Source organism: Mobula hypostoma, chromosome 9 (genome assembly GCF_963921235.1).
Source record: "Mobula hypostoma chromosome 9, sMobHyp1.1, whole genome shotgun sequence".
Taxonomy (NCBI): domain Eukaryota; kingdom Metazoa; phylum Chordata; class Chondrichthyes; order Myliobatiformes; family Myliobatidae; genus Mobula; species Mobula hypostoma.
In genome coordinates, this window is record NC_086105.1 from 4,407,900 (window position 1) to 4,433,124 (window position 25,225).

Genomic DNA, 25,225 nt, shown 5'->3' on the forward strand with positions numbered 1-25,225 from the left:
CTTTTGCACGATTAATTTTTAAATTCCGACTTATAATGATTTCTTTATATCTTACACTGTACTGCTGCTACAATACACAAATCGCACGGCAAACATTCAGTGACCAGTTTATTAACACATCCTGTACCTAATTAAGTGCCCATTGGACGTATGTTCATGGTCTTCTGCTGCTGCAGTCCCTCCACTTCAGGACTCGACAGGTTGTGCTTTAGAGATGGTCTTCGGCACACCACTGTGTAACGCATAGCTATTTGAGATAGCGTCACCTTCCTGTTGGCTTGAACCAGTCTGGCCATTCTCCTCTGACCTCTCTCATTAACAAGGTGCTTTCACCCACAGAACTGCCGCTCTCTGGATGTTTTTTTTTGTTTTTCACACCATTCTCTGTAATCTCTAGAGACGGTTGTAGGTGAAAAATCCCAGGAAATCAGCAGTTTCTGAGATACTCAAAGCACCCCATCTGGCACCAACTATCCAATTATTGTTCTACAATGAAGGTCACTTAGATCATATTCCTTCCACATTCTGATGTCTGTAAGATGTGAAATTTGCTGAGTTGCTACAGCAGTACAGACCAAAGGCATAAAATTACTGATAAATAAATAGGGCAGAAAAAAGAAACATGTAGTGTTCATTGTCCATTCAGAAACCTGATGGCGAAGGGTAAGAAGCTGTTCCTGAAACATTGAGTGTGTGACCTCAAGCTCCTGTAGCTCCTCCCCAGAGGCAGTAATGAGAAGAGGGCATGTCCTGGGTGGTGAGGGTCCTTGATGATGGATGCCGCCTTCTTGAGGCACTGCTTCCTGAAGATGCCCCTGTTGGTGGGGAGGGTTGTGCCTGTGATGGAGCGGGCTGAAAGCTTAACCCTCTGTAAAGTCCTGCGATCTCGTGCATTAGAACCTCCGTACCAGACAGTGAGGCTGCTGGCGTGCCTCCTTTCTGATGTTCACTAAACACAAGTGTGGGTGGGCTCCGAGGGTCTGGATGATATTTATCACTGTCACTATAGGCGTGAGATTATTAAATTGGAACCATGTTAAATTAAAGGAGTCTGTCAGTGATGTGTCTATGGTAGACTGTAGAAGTTTTGTGCAGTGTGTATGTGTAGAATCAGAGCTGGTATGGGCACTGCTATAATGGCTGCTACTGTGTGAGCCTTTCGTGCCTACGTGTGTGGGTATCCTCTGTAGGCATGCTTCCTTGTAGGTGCTTGAGTGTGGGGTGCATTTATAAGTGTGTGTGTGTGTGTGGTGAGACTGTATGTGTGTGTGTGTGTGTGTGTGTGTGTGTAATGAGACTGCGTGTGTGTGGTGAGACAGTGTGTGTGTGTGTGTGTGTGTGTGTGTGTGTGTGTGTGCATGCGTGTGCGCGCGTGAAATCAGAATCAGGTTTATCTTCATCAGCATGTGCCGTGAAATTTGTTAACTTACGTAATGTCGAAGAGAGAGAGAAAAAAATATAATAAAAATAATAATAAGAATAAATAAACGACTAAATCAATTATTTATACTGAGTAGATTAAAAAAACATGCAAAAACAGAAATAATGTATATTTTTTTTAAAAAGTGAGGTAGTGACCAAAGATTCAATGTCCATTAACAAATCGGATGGCAGAGGGGAAGAAGCTGTTCCTGAATCGCTGAGTGTGTGCCTTCTGGCTTCTGTATCTCCTACCTGATGGTAACAGTGAGAAAAGGGCATGCCCTGGGTGCTGGAGGTCCTTAATAATGGACGCTGCCTTTCTGAGACATCACTCCCTAAAGATGCTCTGGATACTTTGTAGGCTAGTGCCCAAGATGGAGCTGACTAGATTTACAACCTTCTGCAGCTTCTTTTGGTCCTGTGCAGTAGCCCCTCCATACCAGACAGTGATGCAGCCTGTCAGAATGCTCTCCACAGTACATCAATAGAAGTTTTTGAGTGTATTTGTTGACATGCCAAATCTCTTCAAACTCCTAATAAAGTATAGCTGCTGTCTTGCCTTCTTTATAACTACACCGATACGTTGGGATCAGGTTTGATCCTCAGAGATCTTGACACCCAGGAACTTGAAACTGCTCACTCTCTCCACTTCCGATCCCTCTATGAGGATTGGAATGTGTTCCTTCGTCTTACCCTTCCAGAAGTCCACAATCGGCTCTTTCATCTGACTGACATGGAGTGCCAGGTTGTTGCTGTGGCACCATTCACTAGTTGGCATATCTCACTCCTGTACGCCCCCTCGTCACCATCTGAGATTCTACCAACAATGGTTGTATCATCAACAAATTTATAGATGGTATTTGAGCCGTGCCTAGCCACACAGTTGTGGGTATACAGAGAGTAGAGCAGTGGGCTAAGCACACATCCTTGAGGTGTGCCAGTGTTGTCAGCGAAGAGGATATGTTATCACCAATCTGCACAGACTGTGGTCTTCCGGTTAGGAAGTTGAGGATCTAATTGCAGAGGGAGGTACAGAGGCCCAGGTTCTGTAACTTCTCAATCAGGATTGTGAGAATGATGGTATTAAATACTGAGCTATAGTCGATGAACAGCATCCTGACTGAGTGACACAGTGTGTGAGTGTGTGTGTGTGTGTGAGTGTGTGTGTGTGCATGAGTGTGTGCATGCAAGTGTGTGCGCGTGAGTGTGTGTGTGCGAGTGACACACTGTGTGAGTGTGCCCCCTCTGTCTGCCACATTGACACGGCTATAACTCACGAATTACCATGTGCATTTCCATCCTTATTTTTCAGAACCTCCCAAGATCCGTCTCCCACGGCAGCTGAAACAAACATATATTCGGAAAGTCGGAGAATCTCTGAACCTCCTGATCCCTTTCCAGGTATGGAGTGTGGGTCTGTGTTGTTGATGCTTTCAGGCATTCACTCTCACCACTAGGAAGTGTTCCAGGCTGGGTCCCAGCTTTGTGCAAGGTCTGAAACAACTCAGCCCATGCTTGCTTGGGGAGTCGGTACATCAGCCCATCGTTTCCCAGTGCTATCCCACTTGGAGAGGCTGGAGAGTGCAACACAAGCCCAACTAAACTGGGTCTGTCACTCACACCCAGCCACTGGAACCGGTTTATTGTTGTCACATGTACCGGGACAGTGAAAAACTTGTCTTACACACTGTTCATACAGATCAGGTCATTACACAGTGCATTGAGGTAGAACAAGGGAAAACAGTAACAGAATGCAGAATGTAGTGTAACAGCTACAGAGAAGGTGCATGCAGGTAGACAAAGAGGTCCAAGATCATAACAAGGTAGATTGTGAGGTCAAGAGTCCATCTTATCATACAAGGGGCCATTCCATAATCTCACAGTGGGATAGAGGCTCTTCTTGATCCTGGTGGTACGTAATTTCAGGCTTTTGTATCTTCTGCCCGATGGGAGGGGGGAGAAGAGAGAATGTGTGGGCGGTTTTGATTATGCTGGCTGCTTTACAGAGGCAGTGAGAAGGGTAGACAACGTCCGTGGAGGGGAGGCTGGTTTCTATGATGTGCTGAGCTGTGTTCACAACTCTCTGCACTGTTATGGTCACGGACAGAGCAGATGCCGTACCAAGCTGTGATTGCATCCAGACAGCATGCTTTCTGTTGGTGCATTGATAAAAATTGGCGAGGATGAACAGAGTTATGCCGATTTCTGTAACCACCTGAGGAAGTAGATGCGCTGGTGAGCTTCCTTGCCTGTGGTGTTGGATGAGGACTGGCTATTTGTGATGTTCACCCCTTGGAACTTGAACCTCTTGAACCTTCTTGACCTCAACACCACTGGTGTAGACAGGAGCATGAACTATTGGGATTAAGAGACCTTCCGTTCATTGTCCATTCACTGCAAGTCCGTTCATTGGCGCGACTGACAGCTGGGAAGCTGCGTTGCCCAGGTTGCGTGGAGGACTGGGCCTCAGCTGTGGAGATGTTTTGGACACAGGAGCCTGTTGCAACCGCCCAGAGGAGAGATCAGGGGCCTCTGCTGGGCACGCTGGAATAGTGTCGGGTTAGTGGCTGGCCCCGCTTGTTGATGCTGCCCTCCAGTGTTCACTCGGTGGAAGGACAAGCTGAACCAAGATAGTCATAGTCATACTTTACAGATCCCGGGGGAAATTGGTTAATCTACAGTCATGCCACTCAGGGACTTGGGCTGTATCTTACCTCTTTGTGACTGTGTGAATTTCCGAAATGATAACCATATTTGCTATTTGTGCTCTGTGCTGTTGGTAATGTGTTTTGCACCTTGGCCCCACCGTTTCGTTTCACTATATGGTTGAATGATAATTAAACGTAAACTTGAATTGAAGTGCTTCTCCCTCCCCTCCCTCCATCTTTTGACTCTACTCCTCATCATTTTCTCTCCAGTCCTGCCAAAGAGCTTCAGGCCGAAACGTCGACTGTACTTTTTTCCATAGATGCTTCCTGGCCTGCTGAGTTCCTCCAGCATTCTGTGTGTGTTGCTTGAGCTGAGGTGGGTGTTTTTGAGTTGGGTCACGCAGTGGTATCTCATGATCAACCTTTATCCCCAGGGTAAGCCAAGGCCAAAGGTGTCCTGGATGAAAGATGGAAGCCCCTTAGATCAAAATACCATCAGTATCCGCAACACGGAATCAGACACGGTGATTTTCATCCGCAGAGCTGAAAGGAAGCATTCCGGCAATTATGAGCTGTCAGTGCTGGTGGAGAAGATCGAGGACAAGGCCACGATAGTCATTCAGATCGTAGGTACGTAAACCAGGGTTGCACCAATCCGCGGCCACTACAACCTGCCTCCCAGACTGTCAGCATTCATGACAATTGGTCAAGGGAACATGACGTGGCCTGAGATCAAACTTTAAGGATGTGAACATCATTGTGATGATTCATTCATTGCCTAAATTGTCTTTGAGAAGGGGTTGAGCTGCCTTCCTGAACCGCTGCTGTCCATTTGGTGAAAGTGCTCCCACAGCAGATTTGCATCATAGTAGTCATAGTCAAACTTTATTGATCCCGGGGGAAATTGGTTTTCATTACAGTTGCACCATAAATAATAAATAGTAATAGAACCATAAATAGTTAAGTAGTAATATGTAAATTATGCCCGTAAATTATGAAATAAGTCCAGGACCAGCCTATTGGCTCAGGGTGTCTGATCCTCCAAGGGAGGAGTTGTAAAGTTTGATGGCCACAGGTAGGAATGACTTCCTATGACGTTCTGTGCTGCATCTCAGTGGAATGAGTCTCTGGCTGAATGTACTCCTGTGCCCACCCAGTCAGTACATTATGTAGTGGATGGGAGACATTGACCAAGATGGCATGCAATTTAGACAGCTTCCTCTTTTCAGACACCACGGTCAGAGAGTCCAGTTCCATCCCCACAACATCACTGGCCTTACGAATGAGTTTGTTGATTCTGTTGGTGTCTGCTACCCTCAGCCTGCACTGGCCACCACAGACTCGTAGAACATCCTCAGCATCATCCGGCAAATGTTAAAAGACCTCAGTCTCCTCAGGAAATAGAGCCGGCTCTGACCCTTCTTGTAGACAGCCTCAGTGTTCTTTGACCAGTCCAGTTTATTGTCAATTCGTATCCCCAGGTATTCGTAATCCTCCACCATGTCCACACTGACCCCCTGGATGGAAACAGGAGTCACTGGTACCTTAGCTCTCCTCAGGTCTAGCACCAGCCCCATAGTCTTTTTCACATTAAGCTGCAGATAATTCTGGTCACACCATGTGACAAAGTTTCCTACCATAGCCCTGTACTCAGCCTCATCTCCACAGCAGATTTGCATCCAGTTATGTTAACTAGTGGAGGCTTTCAGAATCAGATTCGTTGTCACTTTCTTTTCTGACGATGTTTCATGGCTGCAGTACAATGCAAAGACATAACACTCTTGGACATTTATACAGAAAGGTGCCAGGCAAGGTCAGTAACATCACCCCGCTCACCCTGCTCATGGACTGTTTGTCCCAATCCCATCAGGAGCATCCACACCAGGACCACCAGACTCAAAAACAGTTACTTTCCCCAAGCAGTAAGGCTGATCAACACCTCCACCCACTAACCCACCCTTCCACACCCCCAGCCACCATTACTTTCTCATTTCCTGTCAGTCACCTTATGTACAGATGCTCCTGCGCCTAGCATCTCTTCAACTTCACGTTTATCGTCATTCATCCACCAAATGAAACATCCTTCCTCTGGACCAAGGTGCACAACACAGTACACATAACTCACACACACAACACATACTAATATTACCACAAATGAATTAACAAATAATAAGATGCATTTATGACACAAGTGAAATGGTAAACAGTCTATTGATACTGGCACTTCATGTGTGATGAGGCCTGGGTGTTGGCAGGGAGTTCAGTGGTCCTATGGCCTGGGGTAAGAGCTCTTTCCCATCCAAACAGTCCTTGTCCTAATACTATGGTGCCTTCTGCCGGATGGTACAGGGTCAAAGAGATTATGGGATGGATGGGAGGGATCCTTGACAATGCTAAAGGCCCTGCACCATAGCACTCATGATCAATACCTTTGATGGCTGGAAGAGAGACTCTGATGATGCCTCTATGTGTCCTGGAATATTTGAAGGAACTTTGAGGGAAATTGAGAGAAAAGGTTTTCACTTAAGACAGATCTGGAAGTCAGTGAAAAAGGTTTGGAGATGAAACCCCACATTTAAGACAGACCATCTACCTCCTCTGGGAGTCTCATGGTTTCACAGGTCTTGGTTATTTTTTCCCGCAGTTTGCTTTGTTCTAAAACCAAGCCCCACCAGTCAGTCTCTCCTCAAAGGTAAAGTTCTCCAGACACTGGAAACATCCTCATAAATGTTTTTAAGATTAAGGTCCGGGGGATAAGGAGCAAATGTAAGCAAACAGGGCTAGCTGAGATGGGCAACTTGACCTGCATGATCTGAAAGGCTTGTAACTGTGCTCCATAACTCAGTCACACTGTGTGGAATGACTCAGACATAGGGGGCAATAGACCAGGTACATGTTGACGGGGTCAGTGCAGAAAGGTCCCTGCTGTCAGCTTGAACAAGTCGGGCTGAATGGCCCGTTTGCATGCTGCATCAGTAAAAAGTTCCGTCTCCTCTGCACCCCTTTCAGGGTCTGTCTGTGCTGTGACCAGAACTCCATACAGACGTGCATGAGCTCGCAGCTCACTGCCTCCCACCGGGCTGCAGCCCAAGATCCATGAAGTGAGAAGGCGTAACTCTTTATTGGGCCAGCAGGACACAGAGGTCCAAATGGCCTTCCACTGTGCTGTGGGCTTCTGATTCTACGTTAAATAAACAATCTGCTGGAGAAACTCAGCTGGTTGAACAGCATCTGTGGGGTGGAGGGGAGGAATACCAAGTATACCTGTGTTCTGATGTAGGTGAGGTCTCATAGCTCCCTGAAAGTGGCGACACAGGCTGATAGGGTGGGAAAGAATTTTCTCTGGTTTGCCTTTATGAGCCAGAGAATTCAACTCAAGAGTCAGGAAGCTTTATAAGCCTCTAGTTAGGCTGCATCTGGAGCATTGCATTCAGTGCTGGTTACCCCATTGCAGGAAGGATGCAGAACAGGTTACCTGGATTGGAGAGCATGAGCTGTAATGAGAAATTGGACAAACGGGTTGTTTTCTCTGGAGCACCAGAGGCTGGAGGGAAATCTAACAGAGGTTTATAAGATTATGAGAGGCAGAGATAGAGTAGACAGACTGTATCTTTTCCCGAAGGTCAAAATGTCTAATACCAGAGGGCATGTAATTCTGTTGAGAGGCAAAGTGCAAACTAGACGCACAGGGCAAGTTATGTTACACAGGGTGGTGAGTGGCTGGAATGTGTTGTCTGGTGTGGTGGTGGAGGCAAACACAATAGAGACATTTAAAAGGCTCTGTGATAGACACATGAATGTGAGGGAAATGGAAGGATATGGAAATTGCGAAGGCAGGAGAGATTCGTTGATTTGGCCATTAGATTACTAATTTACTAATTGTGGGCCAAAAGGCCTGTTCCTGTGTGTACTGTTCTCTGTTCTAAGTTCTATATTTTATGTTCTCTGGACACTAGCCTTCAATACCTTAGCAATTCAAGAGCTCTGTGTAAATGGTTGTGAGAGTCTCCACCACCTCTCAGGGAGGGTAATCCACAATGGAAAACTAGGTCTAAATGGTGAACAAGGCTACACCACCCATACCCCCCACACCCAACGCTTGAGGACAAGAATAGACAGTAAGACAAGCATTTTGTGCTGGGGCTTTATACGGTATTGAGCAGACCACACTTGGACTATTGTGAACAGTTTTGGACCAAAGGGCACAGCCTCAGAACAGAGGGATGTCCACTTAGAACAGAGATGAGGAGGAACTTCTTTAACCAGAGGGTGGTGAATTTGTGGAATGTATTGCCACGGTTGGCTGTGGAGACCAAGTCATTGGGTTTATTCAAAGTGGAGGTTGGTAGGTTCTTGATTAGTCAGGGTGATAACGGTTACGGGGAGAAAGCAGGGGAATGGGGTTGAGAGGGATAATAAATCAGCCATGATGGAATAGCAGAGCAGACTTGATGGGCTGAACTGCCTAATACTACTTCTATGTCTTTTGGTATTCTGCTTGCCTCTCCAGAGAAACCTGGCGCCCCAAACACCGTGAAAATTGTCAGCGTATGGGACACCAACGTTGAGTTGGCATGGACACCACCAAAGGATGATGGGAATGCGGCTATCACAGGGTACACCATTCAGAAAGCCGATAAGAAGACCATGGTAAGTCAGGAAAATAACTGCCTTCAGATAAGATAAAAAAAATCACCAGGAGCCTGTCCAGGCCCAACCACAAAGATTCCACAGCAAAGAAAACTCATCCATGCCTCTGCTTCCTCAGAAGGCTAAAGAAATTTGGCATGTCCCGATCAACCCTCACCAATTCTTATTGATGCACCATAGAAAGCATCCCATCCGGATGCAACACGCTTTGCTATGGTAACTGCTCTGTCTGTCGCTGCAAGAATGTGCAGGAGGTTGTGGACACAGCTCAACTCAGCATGGAGACCAGCCTACCAGCCTCCCCTCTATGGACCTTGTCTGTACTTCTTGCTCCCTCAGTGAAACAGCCGACATAATCAAAGACCCCACTCACCCTGAATGTTCCCTCTTCTCCCCCTCTCCCATCAGGTAAATGATTCAAAAGGCTGAAAACAGGCACCACCAGACTCCAAGACAACTGCTATTGCATAAGATCTAGGAGCAAAATTAGCCCATTCAGCCCATTGAGTCTGTTCCAACATTTAATTGGGACTGTTTTATTTTTCAACCCCATTCTCCTAGCTTCTCCTCATGACTCTTCAACCCCAGATCTATCATCTCTACCTTAAATAAACTGAAAGAGTTGGCCTCCACAGCGTCTATGGCAATGAATTCCACAGATTAAACACCTCCGGGTTCACTGCTCACCGCTGTCCATACAGAGTTTGTACATTCTCCCTGTGACCACACGGGTTTCCTCTTGCATCCCGTATGGGTCAGAGTAAGCGAGTTGTCAGCATGCTACATTGGCGCCTGTGGGCCACCCCCAGTGCATCCTTGGACTGTGTTGGTCGTCGACACAAACAACACATCTCACTGTGTGCTCTCAGGTTTCGAAACTCAGACTAAATTTATAACCAAAGTACGTAAATGTCACTTCATACAGTACGTCACTCTGAGATTCATTTCCCTGTGGCCATTCACAGTACAACAAGGAAATGTGTATAAGATGGTGAGACGCATTGATAGTGTGGATAGTCAGAGGGTTTTTCCCAGGGCTGAGATGGCTAGCACGACAGGGCACAGTTTTAAGGTGCTTGGAAGTAGGTACAGAGGATTTATCAGGGGTAAGTTTTTATACTCAGAGCTGCTGGCGACGGTGGTGGATGCGGATACGATAGACTCCTGGACAGGTACATGGTGCTCAGAAAAATAGAGGGCTATGGGTAACCCTAGGTAATTTCCAAGATAGGGACATGTTCGACACAGCTTTGTGGGCCAAAGGGCCTGTATTGTACTGTAGGTTTTCTATGTTTCTATGTTTCTAAATACTATAGAATCAATGGAAAATTACAAATGAACAGAAGTCTGTCAAATGTACATTTGATAAATAAAGCTTACTTTTAATCTCTAATCTCTCTTTGAATTCGCCACTGTGATGCTTGCAGGCTGATCCCAGCACATCCTCGGACTGTGTTGGTCGTTGCTGCAAACGATGTATTTCCATAAGACCATAAGATATAGGAGCAGAATTAAGGTATTTGGCCCCTCGAGTCTGCTCTGCCAATTCATTATGCCAAATCTCATTTTCCTATCAGCCCCAATCTTTTGCCTTTTCCCCGTATCCCTTCAAGCCCTGACCAATCAATAATCTATTAAACTCTGCCTTAAATATACATAAAAATTTGGCCTCCACAGTTGCCTGTGACAAAGAATTCCACAGATTCACCACCCTCTGGCTGAAGAAATGTTTCCTCATCTCCGTTCTAAAAAGACACCCCTCTATTCTGAGCAACACACATAAAAGTTGCTGGTGAACGCAGCAGGCCAGGCAGCATCTCTAGGAAGAGGTGCAGTCGACTTTTCGGGCCGAGACCCTTCGTCAGGACTAACTGAAAGAAGAGATAGTAAGAGATTTGAAAGTGGGAGGGGGAGGGGGAGATCCGAAATGATAGGAGAAGACAGGAGGGGGAGGGATGAAGCCAAGAGCTGGACAGTTGATTGACAAAAGGGATTTGAGAGGATCATGGGATAGGAGGCCTAGGGAGAAAGAAAGGGGGAGGGGTGAAGCCCAGAAGATGGGCAAGGAGTATAGTGAGAGGGACAGAGGGAGAAAAAGGAGAGACAGAAAAAGAATATATATATAATAATAATAATAATAAATAACGGATGGGGTACAAGGGGGAGGAGGGGCATTAACGGAAGTTGGAGAAGTCAATGTTCATGCCATCAGGCCATCAGGTTGGAGGCTACCCAGACGGAATATAAGGTGTTGTTCCTCCAACCTGAGTGTGGCTTCATCTTGACAGTAGAGGAGGCCGTGGATAGACTGATATATATATATATATTCTTTTTCTCTCTCTCCTTTTTCTCCCTCTGTCTCCCCCCCCCCCACTACACTCCTTGCCCATCCTCTGGGCCTCACCCCCCCTTCCCCCTCCCTAGGCCTCCCGTCCCATGATCCTCCCACATCCCCCCTGCCAACCAACTGTCCAGCTCCTGGCTCCTTCCCTCCACCCCCCCGTCCCCCCACCACCACCCTGGATCTCCCCCGCCCCCTCCCACCCTCAAATCTCCCACCAGCTAACCCCCAAGCCAGTCCCAATGAAGGGTCTCAGCCTGAAACGTCAACTGCACCTCCCCCCAGAGACGCCGCCCAGCCCTCTATTCTGAGGCTGTGTCCTCTGGTCTTAGACTCTCCCACCATAGGAAACATCCTCTCCACATCCACTCTATCAAGGCCTTTCACGATTCAATAAGTTTCAAAGATGTCACCCCTCATTGTTCTTAATTCTGGAGCGTACAGTCCCAGAGCCATCAAAGGCTCTTCATATGACAAGCCATTCAATCTTGGAATCATTTTCACGAACCTCCTTTGAACCCTCTCCAGTTTCTGCACATCTTTCCTAAGATAAGGGGCCAAACCTGCTCACAATACTCCAACTGAGGCCTCACCAGTGCTTTATAAAGTCTCAACATTATATCCTTCCTTTTATATTCTAATCCTCTTGAAATGAATGCTAATATTGCATTTGCCTTCCTCACCACAGACATGACCTGCAAATTAACCTTTAGGAAATCCTGCACAAGGACTCCCAGGACCCTTTGCACCTTGGTTTTTTTTGTATTTTCTTTCAACTTAGAAATAGTCAACCCTTTCATTTCATCTACCAAAATGTATGAACATATCCTTCCTGACACTGTATTCCATGTGCCATTTCTTTGTCCATTCTCCTAATCCGCCTAAGTCCTTCTGTAACCTCTCTACTTCCTCAAAACTACCAGCCTCTCCACCTATCTTAATGTCGTCAGCAAACTTTGCAACAGAGCCATCAATTCCATCAAATAACATAAAAAGGATTGGTCCCAACACAGACCCCCGTAGAACACCACTAATCACCAGTAGCCAACCGGAAAAGGCTCCCTTTATTCCCACACTTTGCCTCCTGCCAATCAGCCACTGCTTTATCCATGCTAGAATCTTTCCGGTAATACCATAGCTCATAGCTTGTTAAGCAGCCTCATGTGTGGCACCTTGTCAAAGACCTTCTGAAAATCCAAGTACACAGCATCAACCGATTCTCCTTTGTCTATTCTGCTTGTTATTTCTTCAAATAATTCCAACAGATTTGTCAGGAAGGATTTTCCCTCGAGGAACCATGCTGATTTTGGCCTATTTTATCATGTGCCTCCAAATACCCTGAGACTTTATCCTTAGTAATCGACTCCAACATATTTCCAGCCACTGAGGGCAGACTAACTGACCTATGGTTTTCTTTTCTTCTGCCTCTCTCCCTTCTTGAAGAGTGGAGTGACATTTGCAATTATCACCAGAATTTAGTGATTCTTAAAAGATCATTACTAATACCTCCATGATCTCTTCAGCCCCCTCTTTCAGATCCCTGGGGTGTACCCCATCTGGCCGAAGTAACTTCTCTACCCTCAGACCTTTTGGTTTCCCAAGAATCTTCCCTCTTGCAATGCTAACTTCACACACTTCATGACCTCTGACACCCCAAACTTCCAATGCACTGCTAGTGTCATCCACAGTGAACACTGATGCAAAATACTTATTCAGTTCATCCACCATTTCCTTGTCCCCGTTTACTATAGTCATAGTTATAGTCATAGTCATACTTTATTGATCCCGGGGGAAATTGGTTTTCATTACAGTTGCACCATAAATAATAAATAGTAATAGAACCATAAATAGTTAAATAGTAATATGTAAATTATGCCCGTAAATTATGAAATAAGTCCAGGACCAGCCTATTGGCTCAGGGTGTCTGACCCTCCAAGGGAGGAGTTGTAAAGTTTGATGGCCACAGGCAGGAATGACTTCCTATGACGTTCTGTGCTGCATCTCAGTGGAATGAGTCTCTGGCTGAATGTACTCCTGTGCCCACCCAGTCAGTACATTATGTAGTGGATGGGAGACATTGACCAAGATGGCATGCAATTTAGACAGCTTCCTCTTTTCAGACACCACCGTCAGAGAGTCCAGTTCCATCCCCACAACATCACTGGCCTTACGAATGAGTTTGTTGATTCTGTTGGTGTCTGCTACCCTCAGCCTGCTGCCCCAGCACACAACAGCAAACATGATAGCACTGGCCACCACAGACTCGTAGAACATCCTCAGCATCGTCCGGCAGATGTTAAAGGACCGCAGTCTCCTCAAGAAATAGAGACGGCTCTGACCCTTCTTGTGGACAGCCTCAGTGTTCTTTGACCAGACTACCTCTCCAGCATTGTTTTCCTGCCTGTCTTTTTGATACAGTGTGTATCCGTGAAAATTAAGCTCCCAGCTATAATCTTTCAGCCATGATTCTGCGCGCATTTAAATAAACACCTTCAGTCCTGTATTAACCCTTTTCGATTTTGTCCACCTTTACGTTACAACTCATCCCACAAACTGCAATTTTGCCCCATCAGCATCCTCTCCTCACTACACGTTGCCTCCATTTGTAAACCAGCTACCTCATCTTCAGCACTGTCATCGGCCTTTCCTACGATGCTACGTGCATAACTTTCATTCCTAACTCTGTCTGAGATCTTACCAACATCTGCCTCCACAACCTCCCCACTAACTGTTCTGGCACTCTGGTTCCCATCCCCCTGCAGCTCTAGTTTAAACCTCACCATGCAGCATTAACGAATCTTCCCGCTAGGATATTAGACCTCTCCAGTTCAGGTGCAAACCTTCCTTTCTGTACAGGTCCCACCTTCCCTGGAAGAGAGACCAATGATCCAAAAATCTTATGCCCTCTCTCCTATACCAACAACTTAGCCACATATTAAACTGTATAATCTTCCTAGTTCTGGCCTCACTAGCACGTGGCATGGGTTCCAGGGTTCCGATGTTTCAGATGTGATCGAGGCAGAGGAATGAAAGGTGGGGGAGTAGCATTGCTTGTTAGGGAAAATATTACAGCAGTGCTCAGGCAGGACAGATTAGAGGGCTTGTCTACTGAGTCCTTATGGGTGGAGCTGAGAAACAGGAAAGGTATGGCCACATTAGTGGGATTGTATTACAGACCACCCAATAGTCAACGAGACTTGGAAGAGCAAATCTGCAGAGAGATAGCAGGCAACTGCAAGAAACATAAAGTTGTGGTGGTAGGGGATTTTAATTTTCCATACATTGATTGGGACTCCCATACTGTTAGGGGTCCAGATGGTTTAGAGTTTGTAAAATGTGTTCAGGAAAGTTTTCTAAATCAATATATAGAGGGACCAACTAGAGGGGATGCAATATTGGATCTCCTGTTAGGAAACGAATTAGGGCAAGTGACAGAAGTCTGTGTAGGGGAGCACTTTGGTTCCAGTGATCATAACACCATTAGTTTCAATTTGATCATGGAGAAGGATAGATCTGGTCCTAGGGTTGAGGTTCTGAACTGGAAGAAGGCCAAATTTGAAGAAATGAGAAAGGATCTAAAAAGCGTGGATTGGGACAGGTTGTTCTCTGGCAAAGATGTGATTGGTAGGTGGGAAGCCTTCAAAGGGGAAATTTTGAGAGTGCAGAGTTTGTATGTTCCTGTCAGGATTAAAGGCAAATTGAATAGGAATAAGGAACCTTGGTTCTCAAGGGATATTGCAACTCTGATAAAGAAGAAGAGGGAGTTGTATGAAATGTATAGGAAACAGGGGGTAAATCAGGTGCTTGAGGAGTATAAGAAGTGCAAGAAAATACTTAAGAAAGAAATCAGGAGGGCTAAAAGAAGACATGAGGTTGCCTTGGCAGTCAAAGTGAAGGATAATCCAAAGAGCTTTTACAAGTATATTAAGAGCAAAAGGATTGCAAGGGATAAAATTGATCCTCTTGAAGATCAGAGTGGTCGGCTTTGTGCGGAACCAAAGGAAATGGGGGAGATCTTAAATAGGTTTTTTGCGTCTGTATTTACTAAGGAAGCTTGCATGAAATCTATGGAATTGAGGGAATCAAGTAGTGAGACCATGGAAACTGTACAGATTGAAAAGGAGAAGGTGCTTGCTGTCTTGAGGAAAATTAAAGTGGATAAATCCCCGGGACCTGACAGAGTGTTCCCTCAGACCTTGAAGGAGACTAGTGTTGAAATTGCGGGGGCCCTGGCAGAAATATTTAAAATGTCGCTGTCTACGGGTGAAGTGCCGGAGGATTGGAGAGTGGCTCATGTTGTTCCGTTGTTTAAAAAAGGATCGAAAAGTAATCCGGGAAATTATAGGCCGGTGAGTTTAACATCAGTAGTAGGTAAGTTATTGGAGGGAGTACTAAGAGACAGAATTTACAAGCATTTGGATAGACAGGGGCTTATTAGGGAGAGTCAACATGGCTTTGTGCGTGGTAGGTCATGTTTGACCAATCTGTTGGAGTTTTTCAGGAGGTTACCAGGAAAGTGGATGAAGGGAAGGCAGTGGATATTGTCTACATGGATTTCAGTAAGGCCTTTGACAAGGTCCCGCATGGGAGGTTAGTTAGGAAAATTCAGTCGCTAGGTATACATGGAGAGGTGGTAAATTGGATTAGACATTGGCTCAATGGATGAAGCCAGAGAGTGGTGGTAGAGAATTGCTTCTCAGAGTGGAGGCCTGTGACTAGTGGTGTGCCACAGGGATCAGTGCTGGGTCCATTGTTATTTGTCATCTATATCAGTGATCTGGATGATAATGTGGTTAATTGGATCAGCAAGTTTGCTGATGATACAAGGATTGGAGGTGTAGTAGACAGTGAGGAAGGTTTTCAGAGCCTGCAGAGGTACTTGGACCAGCTGGAAAAATGGGCTGCAAAATGGCAGATGGAGTTTAATACTGACAAGTGTGAGGTATTGCACGTTGGAAGGACAAACCAACGTAGAACATACAGGGTTAATGGTAAGGCACTGAGGAGTGCAGTGGAACAGAGGGATCTGGGAATACAGATACAAAATTCCCTAAAAGTGGCGTCACAGGTAGATAGGGTCGTAAAGAGAGCTTTTGGTACGTAGACCTTTATTAATCGAAGTATTGAGTATAAGAGCTGGAATGTTATGATGAGGTTGTATAAGGCATTGGTGAGGCCGAATCTGGAGTATTGTGTTCAGTTTTGGTCACCAAATTACAGGAAGGATATAAATAAGGTTGAAAGAGTGCAGAGAAGGTTTACAAGGATGTCGCTGGGACTTGAGAAACTCAGTTACAGAGAAAGGTTGAATAGGTTAGGACTTTATTCCCTGGAGCGTAGAAGAATGAGGGGAGATTTGATAGAGGTATATAAAATTATGATGGGTATAGATAGAGTGAATGCAAGCAGGCTTTTTCCACTGAGGCAAGGGGAGAAAAAAACCAGAGGACATGGGTTAAGGGTGAGGGGGGAAAACTTTAAAGGGAACATTAGGGGGTGGTTTCTTCACACAGAGAGTGGTGGGAATATGGAATGAGCTGCCAGACGAGGTGGTAAATGCGGGTTCTTTTTTTAACATTTAAGAATAAATTGGACAGATACATGGATGGGAGGTGTATGGAGGGATATGGTCCGTGTGCAGGTCAGTGGGACTAGGCAGAAAATGGTTCGGCACAGCCAAGAAGGGCCAAAGGGCCTGTTTCTGTGCTGTAGTTTCTATGGTTCTATGGTATTTCACTGTATGTTTCAGTGTATGTTTGAGGGTAGCAGACACCAACAGAATCAACAAACTCATTCGTAAGGCCAGTGATGTTGTGGGGATGGAACTGGACTCTCTGATGGTGGTGTCTGAAAAGAGGATGCTGTCCAAGTTGCATGCCATCTTGGACAATGTCTCCCATCCACTACATAATGTACTGGTTGGGCACAGGAGTACATTCAGCCAGAGACTCATTCCACTGAGATGCAACATAGAGCGTCATAGGAAGTCATTCCTGCCTGTGGCCATCAAACTTTACAACTCCTCCCTTGGAGGGTCAGACACCCTGAGCCAATAGGCTGGTCCTGGACTTATTTCCTGGCGTAATTTATATATTACTATTTAACTATTTATGGTTTTATTACTATTTATTATTTATGGTACAACTGTAACGAAAACCAATTTCCCCTGGGATCAATAAAGTATGACTATGACTATGACATTTAACAAATAAAGCTAATTGTTATCTTTAATCTCTCTTTGAATTTGCCCTGAGTATCTTTGCTCAGCAATCTTCACATTAGTTCATCCCTGATAAGAGCTCCCATGATTTTGACTTTTAAAGTCTAGAATGTGGTATCAGTGATAAACCATCTTTCCGCAACTTATCGATGTGGTGACTGTTTCCTTTGCTCTGTAGGACTGGTACACAGTGGTCGAACACTACCACAGAACTAACTGCTTCATACCCGACCTCATCGTGGGGAATGAGTACTACTTCCGAGTCTTTGCGGAGAACATGTGCGGTTTGAGTGATGAGGCCACCATAACGAAGGACGCTGCCATGATTCAGAAGCAGGGTATGTTCACATTCTCCTGCATGGGGATCCCTCTCCTGATTATTAGTGTGCTGTAGCTCTGCATGTAAAGGAGCTACAACCACACCCCGCACCCCATTCCCCACCACATCCAGTCCTCGCCCTACTCCCTGTGGGAGCTACACTCCCATGCAGTGAGGATTCCCACGGGCAAAACCTTCCCCTATTACATGGTCTTAAAATTGCCTGCACTTGGTTGCCATGGTGTGGGTTTGTCCGAGGTTATGTTACTTATGGTGATCGTAGTTAACCACAAGACACAGGAGCAGAATTAGTCCATTTGGCCCATTGAGTCTGCTCTGCCATTACTTTTGCAGATGATTTTAATCGTGGCTGATTTATTTTCCCTCTCAAGCCTGCTGTTCTGTTTTCTCCCTATAACCTTTGATGCCCTTACTAATCAGGACCATAAGATAGGAGCAAAGTTAGACCATTCGGCCCATTGAGTCTGTTCCACCATTCCATCATTGGCTGATTTATTATCCCCCTCGATCCCATTCTCCTGCCTTCTCCCTGTATCCTTTGACATCCTGACTAATCAAGAACCTATCAACCTCCACTTTAAATATACCCAGTGACTTGGCCTCCACAGCCGTCCGCGGCAATGAATTCCATAGATTCACCATCCTCTGTCATTGCCACGGAGTCATAATGCAAAGATTTTTACTCCTTCACATTGTGGGACAGATACAAGATTTAAATAAATTCAAATCCTCTGTTTAAAGAAATTCTTCCTCATCTATGTTCTAAAAGGATGTTCTTATTTTTGAGTCTGTGTCCTCTGGTACTAGACTCCCCCTCTATCAGAAACATCCTCTGCATATCCACTCTATCTAGACCTTTCACTATTAGGTAGCTACTTTATTTAATTTTCTTTGAGCTAGGCCCCAATGTCACATCTCAGTGATGATTCTTACAGAAGACAACTCATTCAAGTGTCGCTGGAGCACAGAAGTGGACAATATTATATTCCCTTCCTACTTGAATAATCCCAACTCTCTACATTGGATTCCTATCCTGCATAATCCTTTGCGAATGCTACCATATTGGACCATGGCCTGGTCATAGTCATAGAGTCATCGTGGAACACTACCTGATGGTTGAGGGGTAATAATTTTTCTGAACCTGGTGGTGTGAGTCCTGAGGATCCTGTACCTTCTTCCCTCCTATATACTGATTCATCACCACCATCGATTTGGTTTACAACAGTGGTATCGTCAGCAAACTTGAATATGGCATTGGACGGAGGAATATTCCATCTAGATATCCGCCACAAACAGCTTCCTCCCACAGGCAGTCAGACTGCTAAATAGCTGCTCCACCTTACCCTGCTTTGGACACTTTTAACTTGCACTGAACACTTATAACTGATTTAACTGACATGTGGCTGTTGTGTTTTACTATTTATTGTTATGTTTATTATTTAGTGTTGCATTTTGTTATGTTATGATTGCACTGCCCCTGGGAAACGCTGTCTCATTCTGCCCTGCAGAGCTGATGTACGGTTAGAATGACTATAAAGTTTTTTGAATCTTGAATCTTGAATCCAACCTGATGGCATGAACATCGATTTCCCCTTCCACTAAAAATTCCCTCCCCATCTCTCTTCTTCTATTCCCCACTCTGGCCTCTTATCTCTTCTCCTCGCCTGCCTATCACCTCCTCCTTCCCTTTCTCTCATGGTCCACTCTCCTCTCCTATCAGATTTCAGAATAAAAAGGTGAGGGAGGGGATAGAGCAAGGATGTAATGCTGAGGCTCTATAAGGCATTTGTCAGACCGCGCTTGGAGTATTGTAAGCATTTTTGGGCTCCTTATCGAAGAAGAGCACTGGCATTGGAAAGTGTTCAATAAAATAGTTAATGTATGAGGAGTGTTTGATGGCTCTGGGCCTGCACTCGCTGGAATTCAGAAGAATGAGGGGGGATCTCATTGAAACATCGAATATTGGAAGGTCTAGAGAGAGTGGATATGGTGAGGACATTTCCTATCACAAACAAGATAAAATCTGCAGATGCTGGAAACCTGAGCAACACACACAAAATGCTGGGGGATCTCAGCAGGCCAGGCAGCATCTATGGAGAAGGGTACAGTCAATGTTTCGGTTCTCATCCAGAGGGTGGTGAATCTATGGAATTCATTGCCATGGACAACTGGGGAGGCAAAATCATTGAGTATATTTAAAGCAAAGGTTGATAGGTTCTTGATTAGCCAGTGCATCATACATTAACTATTTTATTACAGGGAGAAGGCAAGAGAATGGGGTTGAGAGGGAAAATATATCAGCTGTGATGGAGTGACGGAGCAAACTCAGTGGGTAGAGTGATCTAATTCTGCTCCTTCACCTTATGGTCTTATGGGAGGAGTAGAAGCTGACAGGTGACAAGTGAAACCAGGTGAGGGAGGAGGTAGGTGGGGAACGTGGAATGAGGTGAGAAGCTAGGAGAGGATAGGTGGAAGAGGTAAAGGGCCTGATTAAGGGTTTCAGCCCAAAAGATCGGCTCTATATTCTTCTCCATAGATAATGCCTGACCAGCATTTTATGTGTAATACTTTATACAGTACTTATTACAAGATAGAAGGATGCCATTCGGCCCATCAAGTTAATGCTGAGCTGGATCTCAGACCATTCCCATCATTTCCATCCTCCTGGGAACAATTCTCTCTCTCGCATGCAGAGTGTGGAATTTTCTTTCACAACTACCCGGTAAAGCGTGCTGAACCTCTTAACTGCATTTGTGGTGCAGCATCACAGATCTTTGATTCAAAGCCTGGTGGCTGGAATGTTCTAACACTTGTCGTTTGGTTATAGGTCTGGCGCTGAAGCCTCCTCAGTACAACGACTTTGACTTTCAAGAGGTGCCAAAGTTTACCCACCCTCTTATCAACACAGTCGCCGTGTCTGGATATAATGCGACGCTGAACTGCAGCGTGAGAGGCAACCCTAAGGTATGGTCTCCACCTGGTCCCAACATCTGAAAGGAAGTGCTTGGTATGAAGGTCCTTTATTTTCATGGGGTTTAAAGATTTAAAGATTAGCTTTGTTTGTCACGTACATCAAAGCATATGGTGAAATGCGTTATTTACAAATCAGTGAGGACTGTGAAAGTGTCACTGCACCTCCGGCACCAATGTAACAGGTCTACAGCTTACCAACCCTGTCCCGTATATCGCTGGACTGTGGGAGGAAATCAGAGCACCTTGAGGAAACCCACTCAGTCACAGGGAAAACATCAAAACTTCTTACAGGCAACAGCAGGAATGGACCCTGATCAGGGATCGCTGGCTCTGTAAGAACATAAGAAAATAAGAAATAGGAGCAGGAGTAGGCCATCCGGCCCATTGAGCCTGCCCCACCATTCAGTAAGATCATGGCTGATCTGACCATGGACTCATCTCCACCTACCTGTCTTTTCCCCACAACACTTAATTCCCCTACTATGAAAAAATCTATCCAACTTTGTCTTAAATATATTTACCGAGGTAGCCTCCACTGCTTCATTGGGCAGAGAATTCCACAGATTCACCATTCTCTGGGAAAAGCAGTTCCTCCTCACCTCCGTCCTAAATCTACTCTCCTGAATCTTCAGGCTATGTCCCCTAGTTCTAGTCTCACCTACCATTGGAAACAACTTTCCTGCCTCCATCTTATCTATCCCTTTCATAATTTTATATGTTTCTATATGATTTCCTCTCATTCTCCTGAATTCAAGTGAGTACAGTCCCAAGTGACTCAATCTCTCCTCATAGTCTAAACCCCTCATCTCTGGAATCAACCTGGTGAACCTCCTCTGCACCACCTCTGAAGCCTGTATATCCTTCTTCAAGTAAGGAGACCAGAACTGCATGCAGTACTCGTGGTGTGATCTCACCAGTACCCTGTACAGTTGCAGCATTAGCTCTCTGCTCTGAAATTCAATCTCTTGAGCAATGAAGGCCAACATTCCATTTGCCTTCTTGATAGCCTGCTGCACCTGCAAACCAACATTATGTTAACCGCTACCTACCCTGTCACCTTTCACTTAGTTTTGATGCCATTGAATGGATTTCCAACAGGGAAGACCGCAGTAGAACATTCTAGACCGTAGAAGTGTGCAGACAATCCGCTGGAGGAAATCAGCAGGTTGAGCGGCATCTATGGCAGGAAAGGAATTCTCGATGATGCAGGGTTTCGACCTGAAACATTGACACTTCCTTCCTCACCGACCCCTACCGCAGCCGCAGAAGCTGCTCAACCCGCTGATGCTCTCCAGCAGATATTGTGTTACTCCAGATTCCAGTGTCTGCAATCACTTGTGTCTTAATAGAACTGGAATTCTATAGCACAGGAACCAGCCCTTTGGCCCGTCACATCTATGGGAACCATGATGCCAGTCTAAATAATCCCACCTACCTTCATGTGGTCATGAAGGCTCTGTTCCCTGTGCCTAAGAACATAAAATCTTAGAGTCACAGCACTGAAACAGGTCCTATGGCCCACCTAGTTCATGCCCAGCTGTGGGGTCAGTGTAAATAATCTCATCTGCCTTCATGTGATCTTACATACAGCCCGTTACACCGCTGGTGCTTAGGGCAGTAATGAAGGTCCTCCATCTTCATTAGTGTTTCCATAACAATTTTGTTTGGCCAGTCAGGGTTGTTAGCCCTGAGCTGAACCCCCAAACCTGAGGACCAGTGGACCACTCTTAGTCTGGTCACTACTCTTTGACCTGTTTGTCATGGGTGATCCTACCAACAGCCAAAGCATAAAGCCCTGACTCCAGCCAGCATAGCTCTCTGGGTCATTGAGGCATGCAAGTCTCCAAACCACGCTGATATCGTAATGCATTACTGCACGAGCAATCAGGCTTCAAGCCCCACCGTCGCTGCCTGTAAGGAGTTTGTACGTTCTCCCCGTGACAGCCTGCGTTTCCTCTGGGTGCTCCAGTTTCCTCCCACAGTCCAAAAATGTGCGGGTTAGGGTCAGTAAAATTTTACACACAGAACAGTGGATTCATGGAACGTGCTGCCAGGGGTGGTGGTAGAGACAGGCACATTAGGGACATTTAAGGTGATCGGAAGTAAGTACTGGGGTGTGGAACACCCTTCCAGGGATGGTGATAGAGGCAGGTACATTAGGGACATTTAAGAGACTGTTAGATCGGCACATGGATGAAAGAAAAATGGAGGGTTATGTGGGAGGGAAAGGTTGGAATGATCGACAAGTTAAAAGATCAGCACAACATCGTTGGCTGAAGGGCCTTTACTGTGCTGTCATGTTCTATGTTGGCATTGGAAGCATGAGACTTCTGGGATGCCCCCAGCACATCGTCAGACTGTGATGCAAACAATGCATTTCACTGTACGTTTTGATGTTTCGATTGTACGTGTGACAAATAAAGCTCATCGTTATCTGAATCTCAGATCCTTTCCGCCCTTTGTAGCCGCAGCCTACGACCTGTCACCTGCCATTTAAACACTCCCACTCCATACCCTCCAGCCCTCCAGCAGGGACTCCCTGGCAGCTAATGTTTAATCATTTCTCTGTAAGGATTGAACCCGGCTCTCTGGCGCAGTGAGACAACGGTGTGACTCACTGGGCCACTGCGCCATTATGAATGGATGCTCCTATTTATTCTTCGGATATTGCCTTGTTGTGCCAAACTTGTAACCTACTCCAAGACCAGTCTAACCTTTCCCTCCCACGTAACCCTCCATCTTTCTATATCATCCATGTGCCTATCTAAGTGTCTCTTAAATTTCCCCAATGTATCTGCCTCTACCACCATCCTTGGCAGGGTGTTCCACACACCCACCACTCCCTGTGTAAAAAACCTACCCCTATACTTTCCTCCAATCACCTTAAAATTATGTCCTCTCGTATTAGCTACTTCCACCCTGGGATGAAGTGTCTCCCACATAGATCCACTTGTACATATGTTCTTATCATCTTGTATACCTCTATTAAATTGCTTCTCATCATCCTTAATCCCAAAGAGAAAAGCCCTGGCTCACTCAACCTATCCACATAAGACATGCTTTCTAAACCAGACCAGCATCCTGGTAAGTCTCTTCTGCACCCTCTCTAAAGCTTCCACATCCTTCCTGTAATGAGGTGATCAAAACTGAACACAATACTCTGAGTGTGGTCTGACCAGTTTCTTAGAGCTGCAACATTACCTCGTGGCTCTTGAACTCAATCCCCCAACTAATGAAGGCCGATACACCTTCTTAACCAACCTGGCAACTTGAGCTGCATCTTTGAGGAATCTATGGACATGGACCCCAAGATCAATCCTTCAGTTCCTCCACATTGCTAAGAATCCTGCCATTAACCCTGCATTCTGCTTTCTAATTCGACCTTCCAAAGTGAATCGCTTCAGACATTTCCGGATTGAAATTCATCTGCCGCTTCTCAGCCCAGTTCTACATCCTATCTTTGTCCTGTTGGAACTTAACAACCTTCTACACTAACCTTTGCGTCATCTTCAGGTTTACTGACCCACCTTTCCACGTGCTCATCCAAAAAGCACAAAGAGCAAGGATTCCGGAGAAGATCCCTTCAGAGCACTACTGGTCAAAAGACCTTCAGTCAGAATATAGTCCATCTATTACTACCTGTACCTTGGAATTAACAGCACAGAGAAAGCCTTTGACTTTGGTCCCTATATCCTGCCTATAATGAACACAATATTTCTTTAATACTTCAATTAACCATTTTGTTCCATTTAGCCTAAAATAACCTGGATGAAAAATCGAATAGTGATCGAGAACAACCCTCGCTACCGGATGTTCTCCAACCAGGGCGTCTGCACCCTGGAGATTCGCAAGCCCAGCCCGTATGATGGAGGCATGTACACCTGTAAAGCCATCAATGACCTCGGGGAGGACGAAGTGGAGTGCAAGATGGAAGTCAAAGGTGAGATCCCGGGAACAGTGATACCCGCCAATTTCAGCGTTTCATCGTCACCTTTCTGAGTTCTAAATTAAAAGCTGAGACAGGGTGACGCGGATGGGGGGGTGGTGGCAGGGGGTGGTGGATGGGGAGGTGAAGGGAACATGGCTTCTGAAAATGCAAGTTCAGGTTATCGCCTCCGAATAGCAAAGAGGTGGACTGACCTCAAGCACCCTTGCCTATGTTCCATGGGCCTTTAGTCATAGAGTCATAGACTAATTTAGAACTTAGAGAGGTGATGAAGAAATACTGGAGTCGGCAAGCATCACTGAGAGTATTGAGTCCTAATCTCCATATGATCCTCCAAAAAGATCAGAGGCAGACTCACCTTTAGACCCTCAAGCACCCTAGTCTGGGTTACACCAGCCTTTATCCAACTAATTAAGTTGGCATGGTAACAGCATGCAAATGCATCAGTTCTGACTGCCACTGAATGCTTTGGTTTAGGAACAAAAATGGATTTAACCAGGTATTCTCTCCAGAGGGGTAAAACGGGTTGACACTGAAGTAGGGTGAAGGTGAGGACACTGAACAGGTGTAGATAACTTCACTCACCACAACTCTGAACTGATTCCACAAACTACAGACTCATCTCAGGAACGCCACAAGTCTACAACTCATATTCTTAGTATTATTTTTTATTTAGAACCATAGA

The 25,225-nt window shown here is 45.6% G+C and overlaps 1 protein-coding gene across 9 annotated transcripts in view; it reads left to right on the forward strand.

Annotated features, from left to right (window-relative positions):
* The window catches only part of mybpc1 (myosin binding protein C1), a 158,281-nt gene that overhangs the window by 120,715 nt on the left and 12,341 nt on the right, over positions 1–25,225 (forward strand). For all 9 annotated transcript variants that reach the window (XM_063057635.1, XM_063057633.1, XM_063057634.1 and 6 more), the window contains 6 exons: positions 2,735–2,823; positions 4,505–4,700; positions 8,581–8,720; positions 17,460–17,619; positions 20,449–20,585; positions 24,348–24,534. In XM_063057635.1, the coding sequence (XP_062913705.1) occupies positions 2,735–2,823; positions 4,505–4,700; positions 8,581–8,720; positions 17,460–17,619; positions 20,449–20,585; positions 24,348–24,534 (909 nt within the window). The remainder of the gene's footprint in view (positions 1–2,734; positions 2,824–4,504; positions 4,701–8,580; positions 8,721–17,459; positions 17,620–20,448; positions 20,586–24,347; positions 24,535–25,225) is intronic.